Source organism: Mauremys mutica, chromosome 4 (genome assembly GCF_020497125.1).
Source record: "Mauremys mutica isolate MM-2020 ecotype Southern chromosome 4, ASM2049712v1, whole genome shotgun sequence".
Lineage (NCBI taxonomy): Eukaryota > Metazoa > Chordata > Testudines > Geoemydidae > Mauremys > Mauremys mutica.
Genome location: NC_059075.1, coordinates 115,547,153 through 115,564,188, shown reverse-complemented (window position 1 = coordinate 115,564,188; position 17,036 = coordinate 115,547,153). Strand labels below are relative to the sequence as shown.

Below are 17,036 nucleotides of genomic sequence, written 5' to 3'. Positions count from 1 at the left end.
AGGCATTAATTCAGGGGTGGGAAAACTACGGGCTGCGGGCCACATCTGGCCTGCCAGCCAATTTCATCCGGCCCTCGAGCTCCCGCTGGGGAGTGGGGTCTGGGGCTTGCCCCGCAGGGTTGGGGCCACTCCGCGTGCCGCAGCTCCCGGAAGCAGCGGCATGTCACCCCTTCAGCTCCTGCATTTAGGGGAAGCCGGGGGCTCCACGCGTTGCTCCATCCACAGGCGCCACCCCTGCAGCTCGCATTGGCCAGGATGGTGCCTGTGGACGGGGCAGCATGCAGATTCACCTGGCTGCGCCTCCGCATAGGAGCCCGAGGGGGGGACATGCCGCTGCTTCCGGGAGCTGCTTGAGGTAAGTACCACCCGGAGGCTGTACCCCTGAGCCCCTTCCATGCCCCAAGCCCCTGCCCCAGCCCTGATCTCCCTCCCACCCTCCGAACCCCTCGATCCGAGCCCGGAGCACCCTCCTGCACTCCAATCCCCCCAGCCCCACCCTAGAGCCCGCACCCCCAGCCAGAGCCCCACCCATACCCTGAACTCATTTCTGGCCCCACCCCAGAGCCTTCACCCCTTCCCACACCCCAACCCCACTTTTGTGAGTGTTCTTGGCCCACCATACAATTTCCATACCCAGATGTAGTCCTCAGGCCAAAGAGTTTGCCCACCCCTGCACTAATATCTTGTGCTCCCCCTGCTGGTGCTGTGGGACAGTTCACTGTAGTCCCACAATTACGCTGACATCTGTAGCTCAAGGTCTGTTAGTTAAAAAGTCCTGGTATCAACCCAGTTTGGGGGATCCATGCTTGGCAAACAATAAAGGCGGGTAGGGGACCCTGAGAAAAGTTGTTTTCTACTTTCTTGGGTAGTATTGCAAAAGAATACCAAGAGGGAAAAGGCAGTAATGAAGAGCTAGCTCTCTTGTGGTGCTTGAGAAAGCCCTCCCCTCAAATAGGGCTGGGTGCTTATTTCAGGAGGGCATCTAAAATTCTTTCTCTTCAAGATAAAATGTTCCTCATCTCCTAGAGACTCTGAACAATCTCGTTTTGATCCCTCTCTGCCGAGCCCTGCTCCTTTCATGGAGGCCGTTCCAGCTCTGTGGGCCGCTGGAGGTGAAATATGATTAGTCTTTTTAAAGAGACTCAATTCATCCCTTTCTGAACGGGAAGGGAAGTGAGCCATTCATGGCAAACGCTCCCCCACCCCCTCCTCTCCTTGCTCAGCTAGCTGGAGCTGCTGTGAAGTCCCTGGCAAATGCAGCAAGCTTGCACTCCTGAAGATGCTTGCATGGAATGTGAAAATAAGCTCGCTTCACACGGGGCGCTGCCTCCTCTTTGGGTGTGAGATGGACCAGGCCAGCTCCCCTGAGGGTCAGAGAGGCCCACACAAGGTGGGTCTCTCTGCTCAGCTGCCACCTAGCCTGGCTCGATTAGCAGCACGGGGGAGAGTATGTGTGTTCTAGAGATGCACACGCACACAGTACAGTGTATAGATTAAAACTGCCTTTGTCACTCAACACAATAAGCAACTGATTGGCAAGCCTGTTCAGTCGGAACTGTGATCACAAAGGTCTCTCTGGCTTGCTGGGTTCTGCACATCTGAAATGCTGGTTCTGAGTCCCAATCCCACAACGGGAGACCGCAGTTTCCTAGTAACTAAAAACTGAAAGGCCCCGTTCTGCCCTCCTTTACACCAGAGTAAATCCAGAGATGTTCCTGTTGGCTTCAGTCAGAGGCTCCGGGCATTGTGGTGTATAAGGGCTTGTCTAGACTACAGAGGCTAGCACTAATGCAACCGCATTGATTTGGCTGCATTACTGTGAAGCACTAGTGCAGACACACTGCGCTTGTGCAAAGCAGTGTGTGTGCACAGATGCCCTGGTGAATTACCAGTAAGTCTCACTGGTACAAACCCAATCTTGGGGCAATGCATGTATGGCTACAGCAGTGCAAACTCCCCACCCCTGTGCAGACAAGGCCTGCACTCTAATCTGGAGTCACTCTGGATTTACACCAGTGTGTTCCAGGCCACAGTCTGAGTTGGAGGGCATCAATGCTGAACAATCTGGCGCAGCCACCTTGGAACAGCACCTTCCTGCTCCCCATATGGACAGGGCTGGGGCCTAGGGGCATGTTTCCTGGCAGCTGGCTACTGGGAGTGGCGACTTCCTGCTACCCAGAGATGGGGAGGGTCACGTAGGCGCGGGCAGCACGCTGCAAACTCGGCTTCCGTTGGGCAGCCTCTTCTCCCTGATAATCCCTGGCAGCCAGGAGAGGAGACACCGAGGGAAGAAGCATTGAGCGGGCACTGGGGCAGCCTCTTGCTTCCTGCTTGTCTACCAGACCCCTCTTCGGCAGGAGGGCCAGCGTGACACCCCCAGCCCCAGCTGTGATTCTCATTCTCTCTCTTCCAGTGGCGCGTGTTCCTTCCCAGCCTGAAGTTCGAAGTGATCGACTCCCCCTTCATCTCTCTCTACACAGGTAAAGCTATTCCCCGGCATGCTGCCCATCCCCAGATCCACTTACCCTTCCTCCGCCGGGCATTCAGGGGTAGCGCATGCCCAGTTTCCTCTAAAAATTGCCCCCAAAATGTTCTGTTTTCCATGATGTGACACTGGCATTTTTTGTCTGTAGAGGTGTGGGATGGCTCAGGGCAGGCACAGTGGTGTGGAGTGGATCAGGGCTGGGGTGGTGGGTTGTGGCGGGGCAGGTGGGGCGCTATGGGGTGGATCAGGGTTGGGGCAGTGGGGTGTGGAGGGGAAGGTGGGGTGTAGCAGGGCAGGTGGGGCGCTATAGGGTGGATCAGGGCTGGGGCGGTGGGTTGTGGCAGGGCAGGCGGGGCGCTATGGGGCGGATCAGGGTTGGGGCGGTGGGGTGTGGAGGGGTATGCGTGGCGCTATGGGGTGGATCACAGCTGAGGCGGTGGGGTGTGGTGGGGAAGGTGGGGTGTAGCAGGGCAGGCGGGGAGCTATGGGGTGGAACAGGGTTGGGGAGGTGGGGTGTGGCGGGGCAGGCGTGGCGCTATGGGGCGGACCAGGGCTGGGGTGGAGGGGTGTGGGGGGGTAGGCGTGGCGCTCTGGGGGTGGATCAAGGCAGGGGAAGGCAGAGCGCTCTGGGGTGGATCAGGGTTGGGGCGGTGGGGTGTGGCGGGGCAGGCGTGGCGCTATGGGGCGGATCAGGGCTGGCGCAGTGGAGTGTGGCAGTGCAGGTATGGCGCTATGGGGCTGATCAGGGATGGGGCGGTGGGGTGTGGAGGTGCAGGTGGGGCGCTATGAGGCGGATCAGGGTTGGGGTGGTGGGGTGCGGCGGTGCAGGTGGGGCATTATGGGGCGGATCAGGGATGGAGCGGTGGGGTGTGGAGGGGCAGGAGTGGTGCTATGGGGCGGATCAGGGCTGGGGCAGTGGGGTGCGGCGGTGCAGGCATGGCGCTATGGGGTGGATCAGGGATGGGGCGGTGGGGTGTGGAGGTGCAGGTGGGGCGCTATGGGGCGGATCAGGGTTGGAGTGGAGGGGCAGGAGTGGTGCTATGGGGCGGATCAGGGCTGGGGTGGTGGGGTGCGGCGGTGCAGGCGTGGCGCTATGGGGCAGATCACGGCTGGGGCGGTGGGGTGTGGAGGTGCAGGCAGGGCGCTATGGAGCGGATCAGGGTTGGGGCGGTGGGGTGTGGAGGTGCAGGCGGGGCGCTATGGAGCGGATCAGGGTTGGGGCGGTGGGGTGTGGTGGGGCAGGCATGGCGCTATGGGGTGGATCAGGGATGGGGCGGTGGGGTGTGGAGGTGCAGGTGGGGCGCTATGGGGCGGATCAGGGTTGGAGTGGAGGGGCAGGAGTGGTGCTATGGGGCGGATCAGGGCTGGGGTGGTGGGGTGCGGCGGTGCAGGCGTGGCGCTATGGGGCAGATCACGGCTGGGGTGGTGGGGTGTGGAGGTGCAGGCAGGGCGCTATGGAGCAGATCAGGGCTGGGGCGGTGGGGTGCGGCGGTGCAGGCGTGGCGCTATGGGGCAGATCACGGCTGGGGTGGTGGGGTGCGGCGGTGCAGGCGTGGCGCTATGGGGCAGATCACGGCTGGGGCGGTGGGGTGCGGCGGTGCAGGCGGGGCACTATGGGGCAGATCACGGCTGGGGCGGTGGGGTGTGGAGGTGCAGGCGGGGCGCTATGGAGCGGATCAGGGTTGGGGCGGTGGGGTGTGGAGGTGCAGGCGGGGCGCTATGGAGCGGATCAGGGTTGGGGCGGTGGGGTGTGGTGGGGCAGGCATGGCGCTATGGGGTGGATCAGGGATGGGGCGGTGGGGTGTGGAGGTGCAGGTGGGGCGCTATGGGGCGGATCAGGGTTGGAGTGGAGGGGCAGGAGTGGTGCTATGGGGCGGATCAGGGCTGGGGTGGTGGGGTGCGGCGGTGCAGGCGTGGCGCTATGGGGCAGATCACGGCTGGGGTGGTGGGGTGTGGAGGTGCAGGCAGGGCGCTATGGAGCAGATCAGGGCTGGGGCGGTGGGGTGCGGCGGTGCAGGCGTGGCGCTATGGGGCAGATCACGGCTGGGGTGGTGGGGTGCGGCGGTGCAGGCGTGGCGCTATGGGGCAGATCACGGCTGGGGCGGTGGGGTGCGGCGGTGCAGGCGGGGCACTATGGGGCAGATCACGGCTGGGGCGGTGGGGTGTGGAGGTGCAGGCGGGGCGCTATGGAGCGGATCAGGGTTGGGGCGGTGGGGTGTGGTGGGGCAGGCGTGGCGCTATGGGGCAGATCAGGGCTGGGGCGGTGGGGTGTGGAGGTGCAGGCACTGTGCTCTGGGGAGGATCAGGCTAGTGCGGCGGGATGTGCTGGGGCAGAGCAGGCCTGGTGGCGCGTGTCTGGGGAGAGAGGCAGGCATAGTGGCGTGTGGCAGTGTTGAGGTGGGAGCGTGTGTCCATATGTGCTTCCCACAGAGGGCTGAATTGGAAGGAATTCCAGCTGTTGGCGTTTTTTCCCTCATCTTCCCCCAATGCTGCAGTGCAGCAAACCCTGCAGGCAGCCCAGCATTAGTGGCGCCCGGCTGGCTGGCTCTGTCACAGGACAGATGCCAGCACAGCGACAGTGTCCTGCAGTGCTGGCTCCAGCTCCCCCCGCTACAGAGAGCCCAGCTGGGAGCCACCTCCATGGGCCAGCCGAAGAGCTGAGCTCAGGAAGGGAGGAGATGCCATTGCCTGCCCCACTCTCTGACACCCGTGGCCTGGTGAATTCCATTGACAGCCATGGTGAGACCCCTGCTGGGAGCGGCTTGGTCTCCCCTCCAGACTCACTCCCACCCTGGGGACGAGGAAAAGAGCTATTGCCAGGCAGCCATTGCTTCCCAGCCAGCCAGGATCTGCGCTCTTTCCCACTGCCGGCGCTCAGTGAGAGGGCCCTGTCCCCGGACAGGACAGCTGATCCCAGAGCTCCTTGCCTGGGGAAAGGTGCCTTCCCCAGGGCTCCTTCCCTCACTCCTCCTGGCTTTTTAGGGAAACAAAGAGGAGCTGAGGGCAGCTCCTAGCCCTGGCCCTGGCCAGACCTGAAGAAGAGCTCGGTGTAGCTCAGAAGCGTGTCTCTCTCACCCATAGATGTTGGCCCAGTAAAAGCTGTTCCCTTCCCTGCCTTGCCTCTAATATCCTGAGACCGACATGGCTACAACAACACTGCTGACCTGTCTTGTAAGCAGGGATGGACGGTGTGGATTTCCTTAAATCTATAGGTCTTCTGCTTCCCCCGCAACCCAGCCCGGCAGCAGGAGCTCTTGATTAATAGATCCTGGCCCAGCTCTCGTTACATAAGGGGCTGGTAATTAAGTGGCCCTTGGAAGGGGTTGATAAGGCAGCAGGGGTGGCAGCAGGTGCAGATACACCTAGGATCAACGTGGAGAAGAGGGACAGTGAAGCCATTGGGATATTGACACAGGTGCCTGCGAGACAGATGGTTCATGCACGTATTTCCTCCTGCACACTATCAGTCAGCATGTGGGTGTCTCCTGCGCCTGTGCTCCCCCCCCCCCCCACCCACGGTGTGGGATTGCAGGCCAGCCTGCGCTCAGACTGCAAGGTGGGAGAGGGGGACAAGGTTGCGAGTGGGGGGGAGTTATTGAAGGGAAATGACTGATCACGGAGTAACAAACCAGCCCTTCCTCCCTGGATACGAAGGCTAGGACAGTCTCCTAGTGCAGCAAACAGGTCCGGTGCTGTTGTACAGCCCTGGAACAGTCCCTGGGAAGACCCCTTCATGGTATCAGTCCTCTTAGGGTCACTCACTTTCACTGGGGAAAGCCACTTGGCTTCACCGCCACCTGGGACCGACCTGCAGCGAGTCCACCTGGATTGGACACCTGCGGGAGACTTGCACCCCCAAAGGGTGACTTGCACCCCCAGCTTGCACCCCCAGCTTGCTTACTCTGGGGTGACTCTCAGCCAGCGCTGTAAAAGCAGCCGGGTTTCTTAGATGTCTGGAACACAGCGTAGAAAGTCCTTCGTTAACATGGAGAACAGAAAGTTACAGCCTGGTCCATCTGGGTCAAAACAGAGCCCTCTGCCCCCTCGTTAGTCCCAGTCCAGAAGTGTCCCCTGCCACACTTAACAACCCACAGGTAACAACTTCACCTGGCCCCTCCTCAGTCCTTTGTTCTCCAGCTGGTCACACCCAGCTGGCTTCCTAAGGAGGGTGGGCCATTCATGGTCGTTTGTAACTAGGTGCCAAATGTCTGGGTGATTGGAGTGGCCATTGTCTTCTGGGATACTCCATGGGCATGAGGACCCAGGCAGGTAGGCGTTGGTCACACCTGTATCTCTGGGTCTCCGCAAACAGTAAACAACCCTTTCCCACCACCCCGTTAGCCAAGCCCCACATGGGGGAAACAGCGGCCCACACAATAGTCATCCAAAATATTATGAAAAATCCCCACTCCGGCACACAGGGCTCAGCTTGTCTGCAGAGTTTTCACTGCAGCTCTGACCTCGCGTTACCTAGGACGCCCTGACTCCTGTAGTAAATGCGTGGCAGGCAGGCGTGCTCTCTGTGTGCTCGCCCCGGTCATACGGCACAGCAGAAGTTTACATCTCCGTTACATGGCTGGGGTCCAGATTCACTGACTCCAGGAGCTGCAGGGCCATTTGTGCAGATAAAATATGGTCGCCTCAGGCCAATCCAGTCAGTAACTTTTGCTCCCCCGGAGAAGGCAGGGTCACCTACCACAGCCACTGCCTGGTGGGGGCTGAGATGCCTATCAGTCTCTTGGAACTAAGAGCAGCCAGTCAGGCCTGTTCCAGATTCCTCCCACTGACAAGGAAGGGTAAAATCCCTGCCAGCATGACTCAAAGGTGCGAGCCACGCAGCAGTGGTTGTTGGACACTACACCTGCTGGGAAGGCCTCCGGAGGGCCAGTGGCTCCAGCTCTCTCTCCCCCTGGCCTATACCGGCCTACCCGGCTTGGGCCTTCAACTGCAGGGCGGGGAGGAAATGCACCCTGCAAAGGCTGAGGGGGTTGTGAGGTTTTGTCTGTTTGATTTGTTACTGTAAATAAAGATCTTCCTGCATTTCTGGGGGAAAAAAAAAAAACATGCATAGAGGCATCATCTTCTGGAACCGTTTCTGTGACATACCCCTGTGGTGCCCAGCATTCGCTGGCAGACAGTCTCAGCAGGTATTTCAACACCGGTCGTGAGTGGGAGTGACACAATTCAGGGCTGAACAGCATCTGCACTCAGTGGGGGATGTCACCATGGGACCTGTTTCCCTCTCAGATGAACAAGAAGTTCAACATGTGTTGTTCCAGAGCAGCACAAGGCCAGAACTCCTGGGGCAGTGCCCTCCTACTGTCCTGAATGAGCCTTCCCCTCCATCCCACTACTCCCCCAGAGTGTAGGGAAGATTTGTCATGACAAAGCATGAGTCATTCTCTTTGCAGCCAATTGACCCAGACAGTTTTGCTTTCCAGACTCCCTGCAAAAGTCGACCCATCAGCATTCAGCCCTTCCTGGCTGCTAACTCGGGAGAACGGCAGAATCAAATATCTCTCTCTTCTCCTCACTGTTTGGCATTTGGATGGTCATCAGACCTATAGCATTCATGTTCGCAGGCCACTCAAACTATACTTAATCATAGCAGGGAAGAGTCTACCAGAAAATGTCACCTAGCCAAATGGGGATGTTTCTGTACCTAGGTGCAACAGAACCAGCTATCAGAGCCAGCCCACCTCCTCAAGACATCGAGTTTTTCTGTTACCTCGCTGCAGGTCCACCTAGCGGCAATCAGTGCATTCCATCCTCCAGTAGCTGGCTACTCTGTTCTTACTCACCCAGTAACAACCAGGTCCCTGAAGGGTTAGCCTGGGACCTTCCCACCGATAGGGGAGCCAGTGCTGCAGTGGGACCTCAGTCTCATACTTTCAGTGCTGACAGAGCCACCTTTTGAACCATTGGCCACGTGCTTAATGACCCACCTGTCTCTGAAGGACACCATGACATTGGCCAGGAGAGTGGGTGAGCTGTGGCCCCTCATGGCTGACCTGCATATGCTAATATTCATCAAAAGACAGTATCCCTTCACCTCCGCCTGAAATTCATCCTGGAGGTAATTTCTGAGTTCCACATAAACCAATTGATTCACTTACCAGTATTCTTCCGGAAGCCTCCATGTCAGGCGAGGACACTCCACTCCCTCCGTGTCAGGCGAGGACAGGCATGCCACCTGCAAAGAATGACACCGGTTAGAAAATCAGCTAGATTATCTGTTGCTCTAGCAGAGCAAGCCTGGGGACAAATTATACCTGCTGAGAGGCTATCTCTGGATTTCTGGCTGTATCTTCCTTTGCTATCAGGTGGCTGTGATGAACTGGCAATGTTCTTAATGTTTTCTCTGAATACTGTGTTGGTGCCTCAGTGTCCCCTATGCAGTTCTTATTCTAGGTGGTGGAATAAGGGTGTGTGATTTCTGCAGAGCAAAGGGCCAGTGCACCTAAATGCCTGGCACTCTGTTTCCTAGCAACTGATGGCCTGGGCCCCTTCTCTGCAAAGGTGCCAACTGAAGGTGTTGGGAGACAAAGAGATCAGGTGACCTCCTGGCCCGGGAAAGGACCTCAGCAGAGCAGGAGGGGCTGGAGAGGTTTTCAGTCTGGAGCTGGCTGGGGACAAGGAGTGAAGTGCAGACGTGGGGGTCTGGCTCACTGGGCCAGAATTGACCCAGCCGAGGGGTCCGGTTCGCTGTACCTAAAAGCTCCGTTTTAGACCATGTTCCTGTCATATAAACCTCTGTTTTACTGGCTGGCTGAGAGTCACATCTGACTGCGAAGTGGGGGTGCAGGACCCTCTGGCTTCCCCAGGACCCTGCTGAGGCGGGCTCACAGAGGGGCAGAGGATGCTGAATGCTCCAAGTAGAGACCCAGAAGGTGAAGACATATGAGCTTCTTGCCCTGAAAACAGTCTGCTCCAAGGGAGAGGAGGCTCCTCAAAGTCCTGACTGGCTTTGTGGGGAGCAGTTCCAGAGCATTGCCTGGGTACCCTGTGACAGTGGCACATCTCCCTCCCCCTGGAGAAGGCCAGGGGCCGCTCCACTAGAGCCCAGTAGCATCTCCTAGAGAAGTGCTTATGCTGGACGTTTGTTAGGTGGCCAGTGGGAATGTCATGCCTGGGGGCTAGCCTTTGGAATTGCACTGCTCCAGACATCTCGACCACCTGCAGGAAGGAGTGCAAGGCGGCAGGGGCCAGGGTGACAGTGCTGGTGGAAGCCTCTGGACCAAGGGGCAGGGGGATGGGATGGGGTTTTAGAAGCAGCGCTAAAACTGCAGATTGAGCGGGATCAGGATGGGGCGGGTTTGGGATGAGGAGATTGGGATGGCTTCGAGGTGAAGGGATCGGGTTGGGGTGGGATTTGAGGGTCAGTGCTAAAGCTGCAGGTCGGGATCAGGATGGGGTGGGTTCGGGGCAGGGAGATTGGGATGGCTTTGAGTGAAGGGATTGGATGGGGTTTGAGGGTCAGTGCTAAAGCTGCAGGTCAGAGGGGACCGGGGTGGGTTCGGGGCGGGGATATCGGGATGGGCTTTGGGGGGCAGCGTTAAAGCTGCAGGTCATGGGGGATTGGCATGAGGCATAATTTGGGGTCGAGGGATTGGGGTGGGGTGAGGAGGTTTGGGGTCGGTGCTAAAGCTGTGGTTAGGGAGGGTCCGTATGGAACATCTCTGTCTGGCCCCATCACCCAGGAGTGGACTTGGGATCATTAGGTGCCCCCATGCCTGGAGCATGGCCCGCTGGGCCGGGAGCCCCTGCACCTGGCTCGCCAGGATGTGAGGCCCCGGGTCACTGTGGCCTTTCTCCTCGCTCTCCCCTTCAGACGAGTCCTCTCTGAAGATGAACCACGTGGCTCACATCCCCCAGTCCCTCGCCAGCCACACCGGGAGCTACATGTCGGAGGCGCAGAGGGACGAGCACGGGGCCGACATGCTCAAACCCGACCCCAGAGACACCTTCTTCCTCAGTAAGTGGGGCAGGGGCTCCCAGGAGAGTCCCTGCTGGTGGGGGAGTGTGAGAAAAGCGGGGCTGGAGGGGTATAACGATGCTGGTTCTGGCGGGACCCAACTGAGAGTGCCAATTCAGGACAAATTGCTTAAAGCAGGGCAGTTATAGCCCAAGGCTGGGGTTTTTCCACCTCTAGGCAAACCAAACCAGCCAAACAGAGAGGACTTTGGTTTTACCCCACTGGCTAACCACAAGTCACACAAGCAATTCCCTTAGACACTCCAGTTTCCCAGTATCACCCCCAGTGCCACTCGTTATGGGGATAAATGGTTATGAAAACCAACACCCCAGTAAAAGAGAAAAAGGTTTTCTCGATCCCAAAGGACCAAGGCCCAGACCCAGGTCAATATACAAATCAGATCTTACACATAAATCACGATGTTGCCAATCCTTTAGAATCTAAAAGCTAAAGGTTTATTCATAAAAGGAAAAAGATGGAGATAAGAGCAAGAATTGGTTAAATGGAATCAATTACATACAGTACATGGCAAAGTTCTTAGTTCAGGCTTGTAGCAGTGATAGAATAAACTGCACGTTCAAATCAAGTCTCTGGAATACATCCCCAGCTGGGATGGGTCATCAGTCCTTTGGTCAGAGCTTCAGTTTGTAGTAAAATCCCTCCAGAGGTAAGAAGCAGGATTGAAGACCAGATGGAGGAGCTGCAGCAGCTTTTTATATTCTCTTGCCATGTGGTCTTTCTTTCTTTGTTCCAAAGACAAGCTGTCCATCCCATGGCATGGAAAAACCTCAGAGTTCTGTCCATAGGCATGTCCCTGCATACCTTGCTGAGTCACAAGATGTATCTGCCTTCTCTCAATAGGTAGATTGTATAGCTGATGGTCCTTAATGGGCCATCAAGCAGGCTAGGCAGAGCTGACACCAACTTGTCTGGGGTGTCACCCAGAAGCATAGCATAAGCTTGAAATACAGACAGTATAGAGTCAATATTCATAATTTCAACTACAAAAATGATACACACATATAGACAGTATAACCATAACCAGCAAACCATAACCTTGTCTTAGACACCTCACTTGACTCCCTTTATACAAGATTTTGTGACACGACAGGACCATGGTTGCAACCATGTTCTATATGGTCCCAGTTCAAGTCAATAATGTGACATGGGGACAGGGATTTAACTCTCTCAGCTGGGAGAGGGGCTGTTAATCTGTGCAGAGAAGGCAAGGAAATGAGGCTGGATAGGATCAGGTACCCAGGGACCCCCTGTGCCCCTCCAGCTCTATGCCCTAGTGTGGAGCCACTCACAGACTTGGGCTGGGCTGGACTCTGTGGGATGGGATGGCCTATAGGGACTGGGCTGGGTGGTCTCTCAGGTTGTGTTGGTCTATAGGGGATGTGATAGCCTATAGGGGTTAGCCTGGGCTGGGCTGGCCTATAGGATCTGGGATGAGCTATAAGGGCTGGGCTGGGCTGGGCAGTTGCCAGGTTGGGTTGGACTATAGGGGATGGGATGGGATGGGTGGTTGCCCAGGCTGCGATGGTCTATAGGGGATAGTCTGGGTTGGGCTGGGCTGGCCTAGAGGAGCTGGTCTGGTCTATAGGGGACAGTGTGGGCAGGGCAGTTGTCCAGGTTGGGCTGGGCTCTAAAGGGTCATATGGGTTTTCTCTGCACATGGAGGTGGCTGAGGGCCCCGCCCGCGACACAGCCTAAACCCTGACTTCCTCTCGCCCAGCTCCCCAGATCGAGGCGTCCCACGTGGAGAACGTGCTGGTGCCCTGCACCTACAGCCCCACCTATGTGGTGAAGGACTTCCCTATCGCCCGCTACCAGGGCCTGCAGTTCGTAAGTGTCCAGCTCAGCTGTGTCTCCGCTCCCCTTCCCGACCCTTGCCCTTTGGGGGTCACCGGGAGACGTGGACATAAAACCCATGTGTCTGTGCCCCCAGGATGGGCTGCAGGGCCTGCCCGAGGCAGTGGAAAGCCTCCCATTGGTTCTGGGGCTCTGTACCAGGCCCACGGGCACAGCTCCTCTGGTCTCTGCAGGTTGGCAGAGCTGCAGCTCGGGGGCTTGTGGGCGTTGGGGGTGCGTGGAGCAGCCATATCACAAGGGCCCCTGCGGTCCTGTTCTGTATCCTGCCGGCTCTGCAGTCACTACGCGCTCCCAGTGCTCTACTGAGGTGTGGGAGGCGCCCCGCCGCCGGGCACAGGGCTCCCTGCGCCAGCAGAGCACTTCATGGGGAGCACCCCTCCCTCGGCTGTGACTCGACCCCAGCAACCCTTCCAGCCTGTCCGCCTTCTCCTCACCCACACAGCAGCTGATGGGCTCACCCTGCTGCCAAGGCGGCTGGTAGAAAGGGGTCATTGCTGTCTCTTTATCAAATGTGTCGGTGCTTCTAGGGACTGAAAGGAGACAGGCTGGCAGAGGGGTAGGGCTCTCTGACACACAGGGGAGGGCACCATCCAATAGGGTCCCTTTATAAAGACCCCTTTATGGCCCTCCAGCCCTGCCCATTAAGTCCCCCGTCTCTCACCTGTCCCAGAGGTGCCAGACCCCAGCCAGTCCTCCCAATGCACACACCAGCTGGCTCCAAGTGCCTGCTGCTCCTCTGAGGCAGTGCCCATCAAGGCCTTGTTCCTGCAGCCTCGGGCACAGGTGGCTGCAGTGTCAGGAGCCGTGACGCCAACGCTGAAATGGGCCGTCTCCTTCCAGTCCCCTCCCCTGCCCCAAGCTGTCTCTAGGGCCCCTCAGAGGAGCCGGCTGAGTGCTGGCCTGGCAGACGCCATGGAGGCGGCTTGGGCTGTGGGCTGATGAGCGTCAGGCTTCTCTGCCAGGAGACACCACAGTCCAAGGAGCTTGCACCAACGGGCTCATGACCTCAGAGCCCTCACCAGGAGTGCCCACACCTGGACCCCCGGGGGACGCTGGTCGTGGGCGTACCTCGCCGTGCCCCGGGGTGCACACACTCTCAGTGACTCCTCTGCTCGGCTCCCCAGGTCTACCTCTCGTTCGTGTACCCCAACGACTTCACCCGCCTCACCCACATGGAGACGGAGAACAAGTGCTTCTACAGAGAGTCCCCCCTCTACCTGGAGAAGTGAGTGGGGGGGGGCGGGCAGGGAAGTTCAGCGGGGGCCCTGTGCTGGCACTGCTGCTATGGGAGCCAGGGGCTCTATGGCACAACAGGGAGAGCCCCTGGGCATAGGGCTTCTTAGTGCCAGGGCAGGCACAGCCCCAGGGAATCTCTGTCCCCAGCCCAGGTGCTCGCAGGGAGGAACCACAGTGGAGGGGGGGGGGGGGCCCGGCCAGGGTGCTGAGGGGGCCTGGGCCTGCCCACAGGGAGGGTGATGGTTGAGAAACGGACCCCGTTTCCTAGGAAACCAGACTGTACCCACAAAGCCCATTCCTCAGGTTCTGCATCCCGTGCCAGGCCCCTTTCCAGCCAGCAGCCTTCCTTCCCCGTGAGCCGGCTCAGGAAATGCCAGACCAGGGGCAGATGTCCACTTTGCATCAGCTCTGACCCTCCCTCCCCCGCATCCCCGCAAGGTGCCTCGCCAGGAGCAGGGAAGCATGTTTCCTTTACCTACTGATTCGCAGCAAGAGATTGAGAGGAGAAATGTGGGGCCCACCCAGTGTCCAAGCAGCCCATCGCTCAAGGCTCGCAGCAGTGGGTGGGCAGATCAGGCCTCACCCCCGGGCCTCAGAGTAAAACAAGTCTGGGGATCTCAGCTCTGGTCCTGCCAGGTGAGACGATATGGAACTAAAGAGGTGCCCTTGTTTGGTTTGGTTTGGTTTGCCCTAGGCTGGGCCAGTGTCAGTGCAGCTGTGTGCGCGCATCTCGGCGACGTTGTGCTTTGCTTCTTTCCCCTCCCCCCCAGGTTTGGCTTCTACAAGTACATGAAGATGGATGAGGAAGAGGAGGATCCTCGCCAGAGAGCCTTTCTCTTCCTGAACTCAGACAGTAAGCAGCCCTCGCACACCCAGCCGACGCCGCTTGCTCCGCTGCCCTCCCTCTCTCAGCAGCGTTCCGCCGCGCTAGTCTGTCCTGCCACCCGCTCGCAGGGATGGTGCTTCATGGCCTGGCACGCCCAGGCTGTGTGTGTCAGCGCTGAGCCCTGCTTGCTGAATTGGGCACCAGATGGGTGGTGGGGAAGAAGTTGCTAAGTCAGGCAGGGCGGGGGGACGGGGGGGTCACAACACTGAAAGGAAGGAGTGAGCCCACTCGGATGGTCAGTGACCCAGGGGCAAGGCCGGGTGGGAATGGAGGCTTCCTGCCTCTCTCCCAGCAATTCTGGATACTGGTGAATGAATCTGTTCTCCCATTTACTGATTGCTGCACCACTGAATCCCCTCGGATTCACGGCTTTGCCTTGCCAGCCTCCAAGTGCAGCTCACCCTGTACACTAGGGCCAGGATTCCCCCTCCCTGCCCTCTCGGGGCACTAGGCCCTGCGCCCCCCAACACACCCCTGGCAGGATTCCCCCTCCCTGCCCTCTCGGGGCACTAGGCCCTGCGCCCCCCAACACACCCCTGGCAGGATTCCCCCTCCCTGCCCTCTTGGGGCTCTTGGACCCGTGCCCCCCAACACACCCTTGGCAGGATTTCCCCTCCCTGCCCTCTCGGGGTGCTTGGCCCCGTGCCACCAACGCACCCTTCGCGGGATTTGCCCTCCCCGCCCCCTCGAGGCACTCAGACCTGCACCTCTGAGCATGATCACGTTGGCACCTCTGTGTCTTTGCGGCTGACTTTCCCAGCGTGCTCCTTGAGCTGGCGGTGAACCCCTATGTGGAGCTGTTTCCATCAGCCCACTGGAATCAATCAGTGCAGCTGGAAAAGGGGGTTTCCTGCACGTGCCTCTGGGTCCCCTCCCCTCGGCTGCACCAAGGGCCTTTAGCTCGGTCTCGGCGGCCTGGCTGGGAGGGCATTGGGTTCCCATCTCATTGTGGGGGAAGTTGTGCTGGCAGCGCCACACTGATCTCCACCCACGAATGCGCACGACCCCTCCTGCACTGTGCTGGGTGTTCCCAAGAGCTCTCCCTCGTCTCACCCACACGCGCATCCTCGGCAGCCGGAAGGGAAAATCAGCGCCAGGCCAAAGCTGATTTCTGCTGAGACTTAATTGCCTTAAAACAGCATCAGTCAATTCTTTCCCCTCCAAGTCCCTTCGTGAGTGCAGCGTGTTAATCAGAGTAGCTCAGAGCTTCGCTGCCCCTTTGACCTGCAGCCCTGGCTTCTCCAAAAGAGTTCACAGAAGAATTCCATGGCTGGGAACAGCCCGAATCCTCCTGCCCAGCTTTCAGTGACATCATTTCATGCCAGAGGGCTGTGCCATGGTTAGGATTTATATACCATGGGGTGCCAGAGCCCTCCCACTCACCTGCCTCCTGAGCAGCAATCGACCGGAGGCTCTCCCCAAGGAGGAACTGTTCCTGTTCTGAACGAGGCAGCCCGGTCTGAGAAATGGGCACAGGATTGGATAGGAGGGAGGATGTCATCTGACTCTGCCGCCCATTTGCTGTCTGCCTTTGGGCCAGTCATTGCACCTTTTGGGCTCAATTTGCCCACCGTAAAATGGAGATGATAATCCGTATCCCCAGGGCTAATTTGTTCATGTCTGCAGAGCGTTTCACGATATACAAAGTGCTATAAAATGTAAACTCTTTGGGTGTGTCCACGTGGCAGCGAGTCTCCGAGCCCGAGTCTCCAGACTTTAGCGCGCTGTCACTAAAAATAGCAGTGTAGATGTTCAGGCTTGGACTGGAGCCCAGCCGTTTGTAGCATCACCCGGGAGCCCTGCAAGCCCAAGTCTGTAGACCCAGACTCTGAGACTCGCTGCTGGGGGTTGGGGTTTTTTTCGCTATGTAGACAGTCCTGGCCTCAAAGGTGGTGTCCCTTTATCGTAGGGCTGAACAGTGCCCAGCACAGTGCGTCCCTGATCTCAACTGCAGTTTCTAGCTGCTACCATCATGCAAATCGTGAGCATAAGAAAAACCTTGGGGGGTAGTAGCAGCATTGTATTATCAAAGCTGGGGATGGCAAGGCAAATCCAGCTGTCATGTAAGTGTAGACTATAGTGGGTCTTACGCCAGGGCTGGATTTGGTCCAGTGTGCTTGTCTTAACTATGTAACCACCGGTATAAATCAACACCCAGCACCTGTGAACTGCTTCGTTTTATCCTTTGCTTTGTGTGTGTTGTGCCTCTGTTACTGTTTGATGCCTTTGTTTGTCCCTCCAACTTGGCAAAAATGGAACCCTGAGGGAACTGTAAACCTCGCTCTTCCCATTTATAGAACGTCACTAAGAGACTCATTGACTTTAATGCCAGAAGGGACCATCATGATCATCTAGTCTGACCTCCTGCAGATCGCAGGCCACAGCACCTCACTCACCCACTCCTGCAATAGCCCCTAACCTCTGGCTGAGTTCCAGAAGTCCTCAAATCTTGATTTAAAGATTTAATGTTACACACCATCCACCATTTATTCTAGTTCAAACTAGCAAGTGACCCATGCCCGAAGCTGCAGAGGAAGGTACAACCCTGCCCCCCCATGTCTCTGCCAGTCTGACCTGAT

At 58.1% G+C, this 17,036-nt stretch overlaps 1 protein-coding gene across 2 annotated transcripts in view; it reads left to right on the top strand.

The window, feature by feature from the left end:
- B4GALNT4 (beta-1,4-N-acetyl-galactosaminyltransferase 4) overlaps positions 1-17,036 on the top strand; it is a 131,634-nt gene that overhangs the window by 102,389 nt on the left and 12,209 nt on the right. For both annotated transcript variants that reach the window (XM_045016118.1, XM_045016117.1), the window contains exons 9-13: positions 2,414-2,480; positions 10,317-10,460; positions 12,199-12,308; positions 13,460-13,560; positions 14,342-14,424. In XM_045016118.1, the coding sequence (XP_044872053.1) occupies positions 2,414-2,480; positions 10,317-10,460; positions 12,199-12,308; positions 13,460-13,560; positions 14,342-14,424 (505 nt within the window). The remainder of the gene's footprint in view (positions 1-2,413; positions 2,481-10,316; positions 10,461-12,198; positions 12,309-13,459; positions 13,561-14,341; positions 14,425-17,036) is intronic.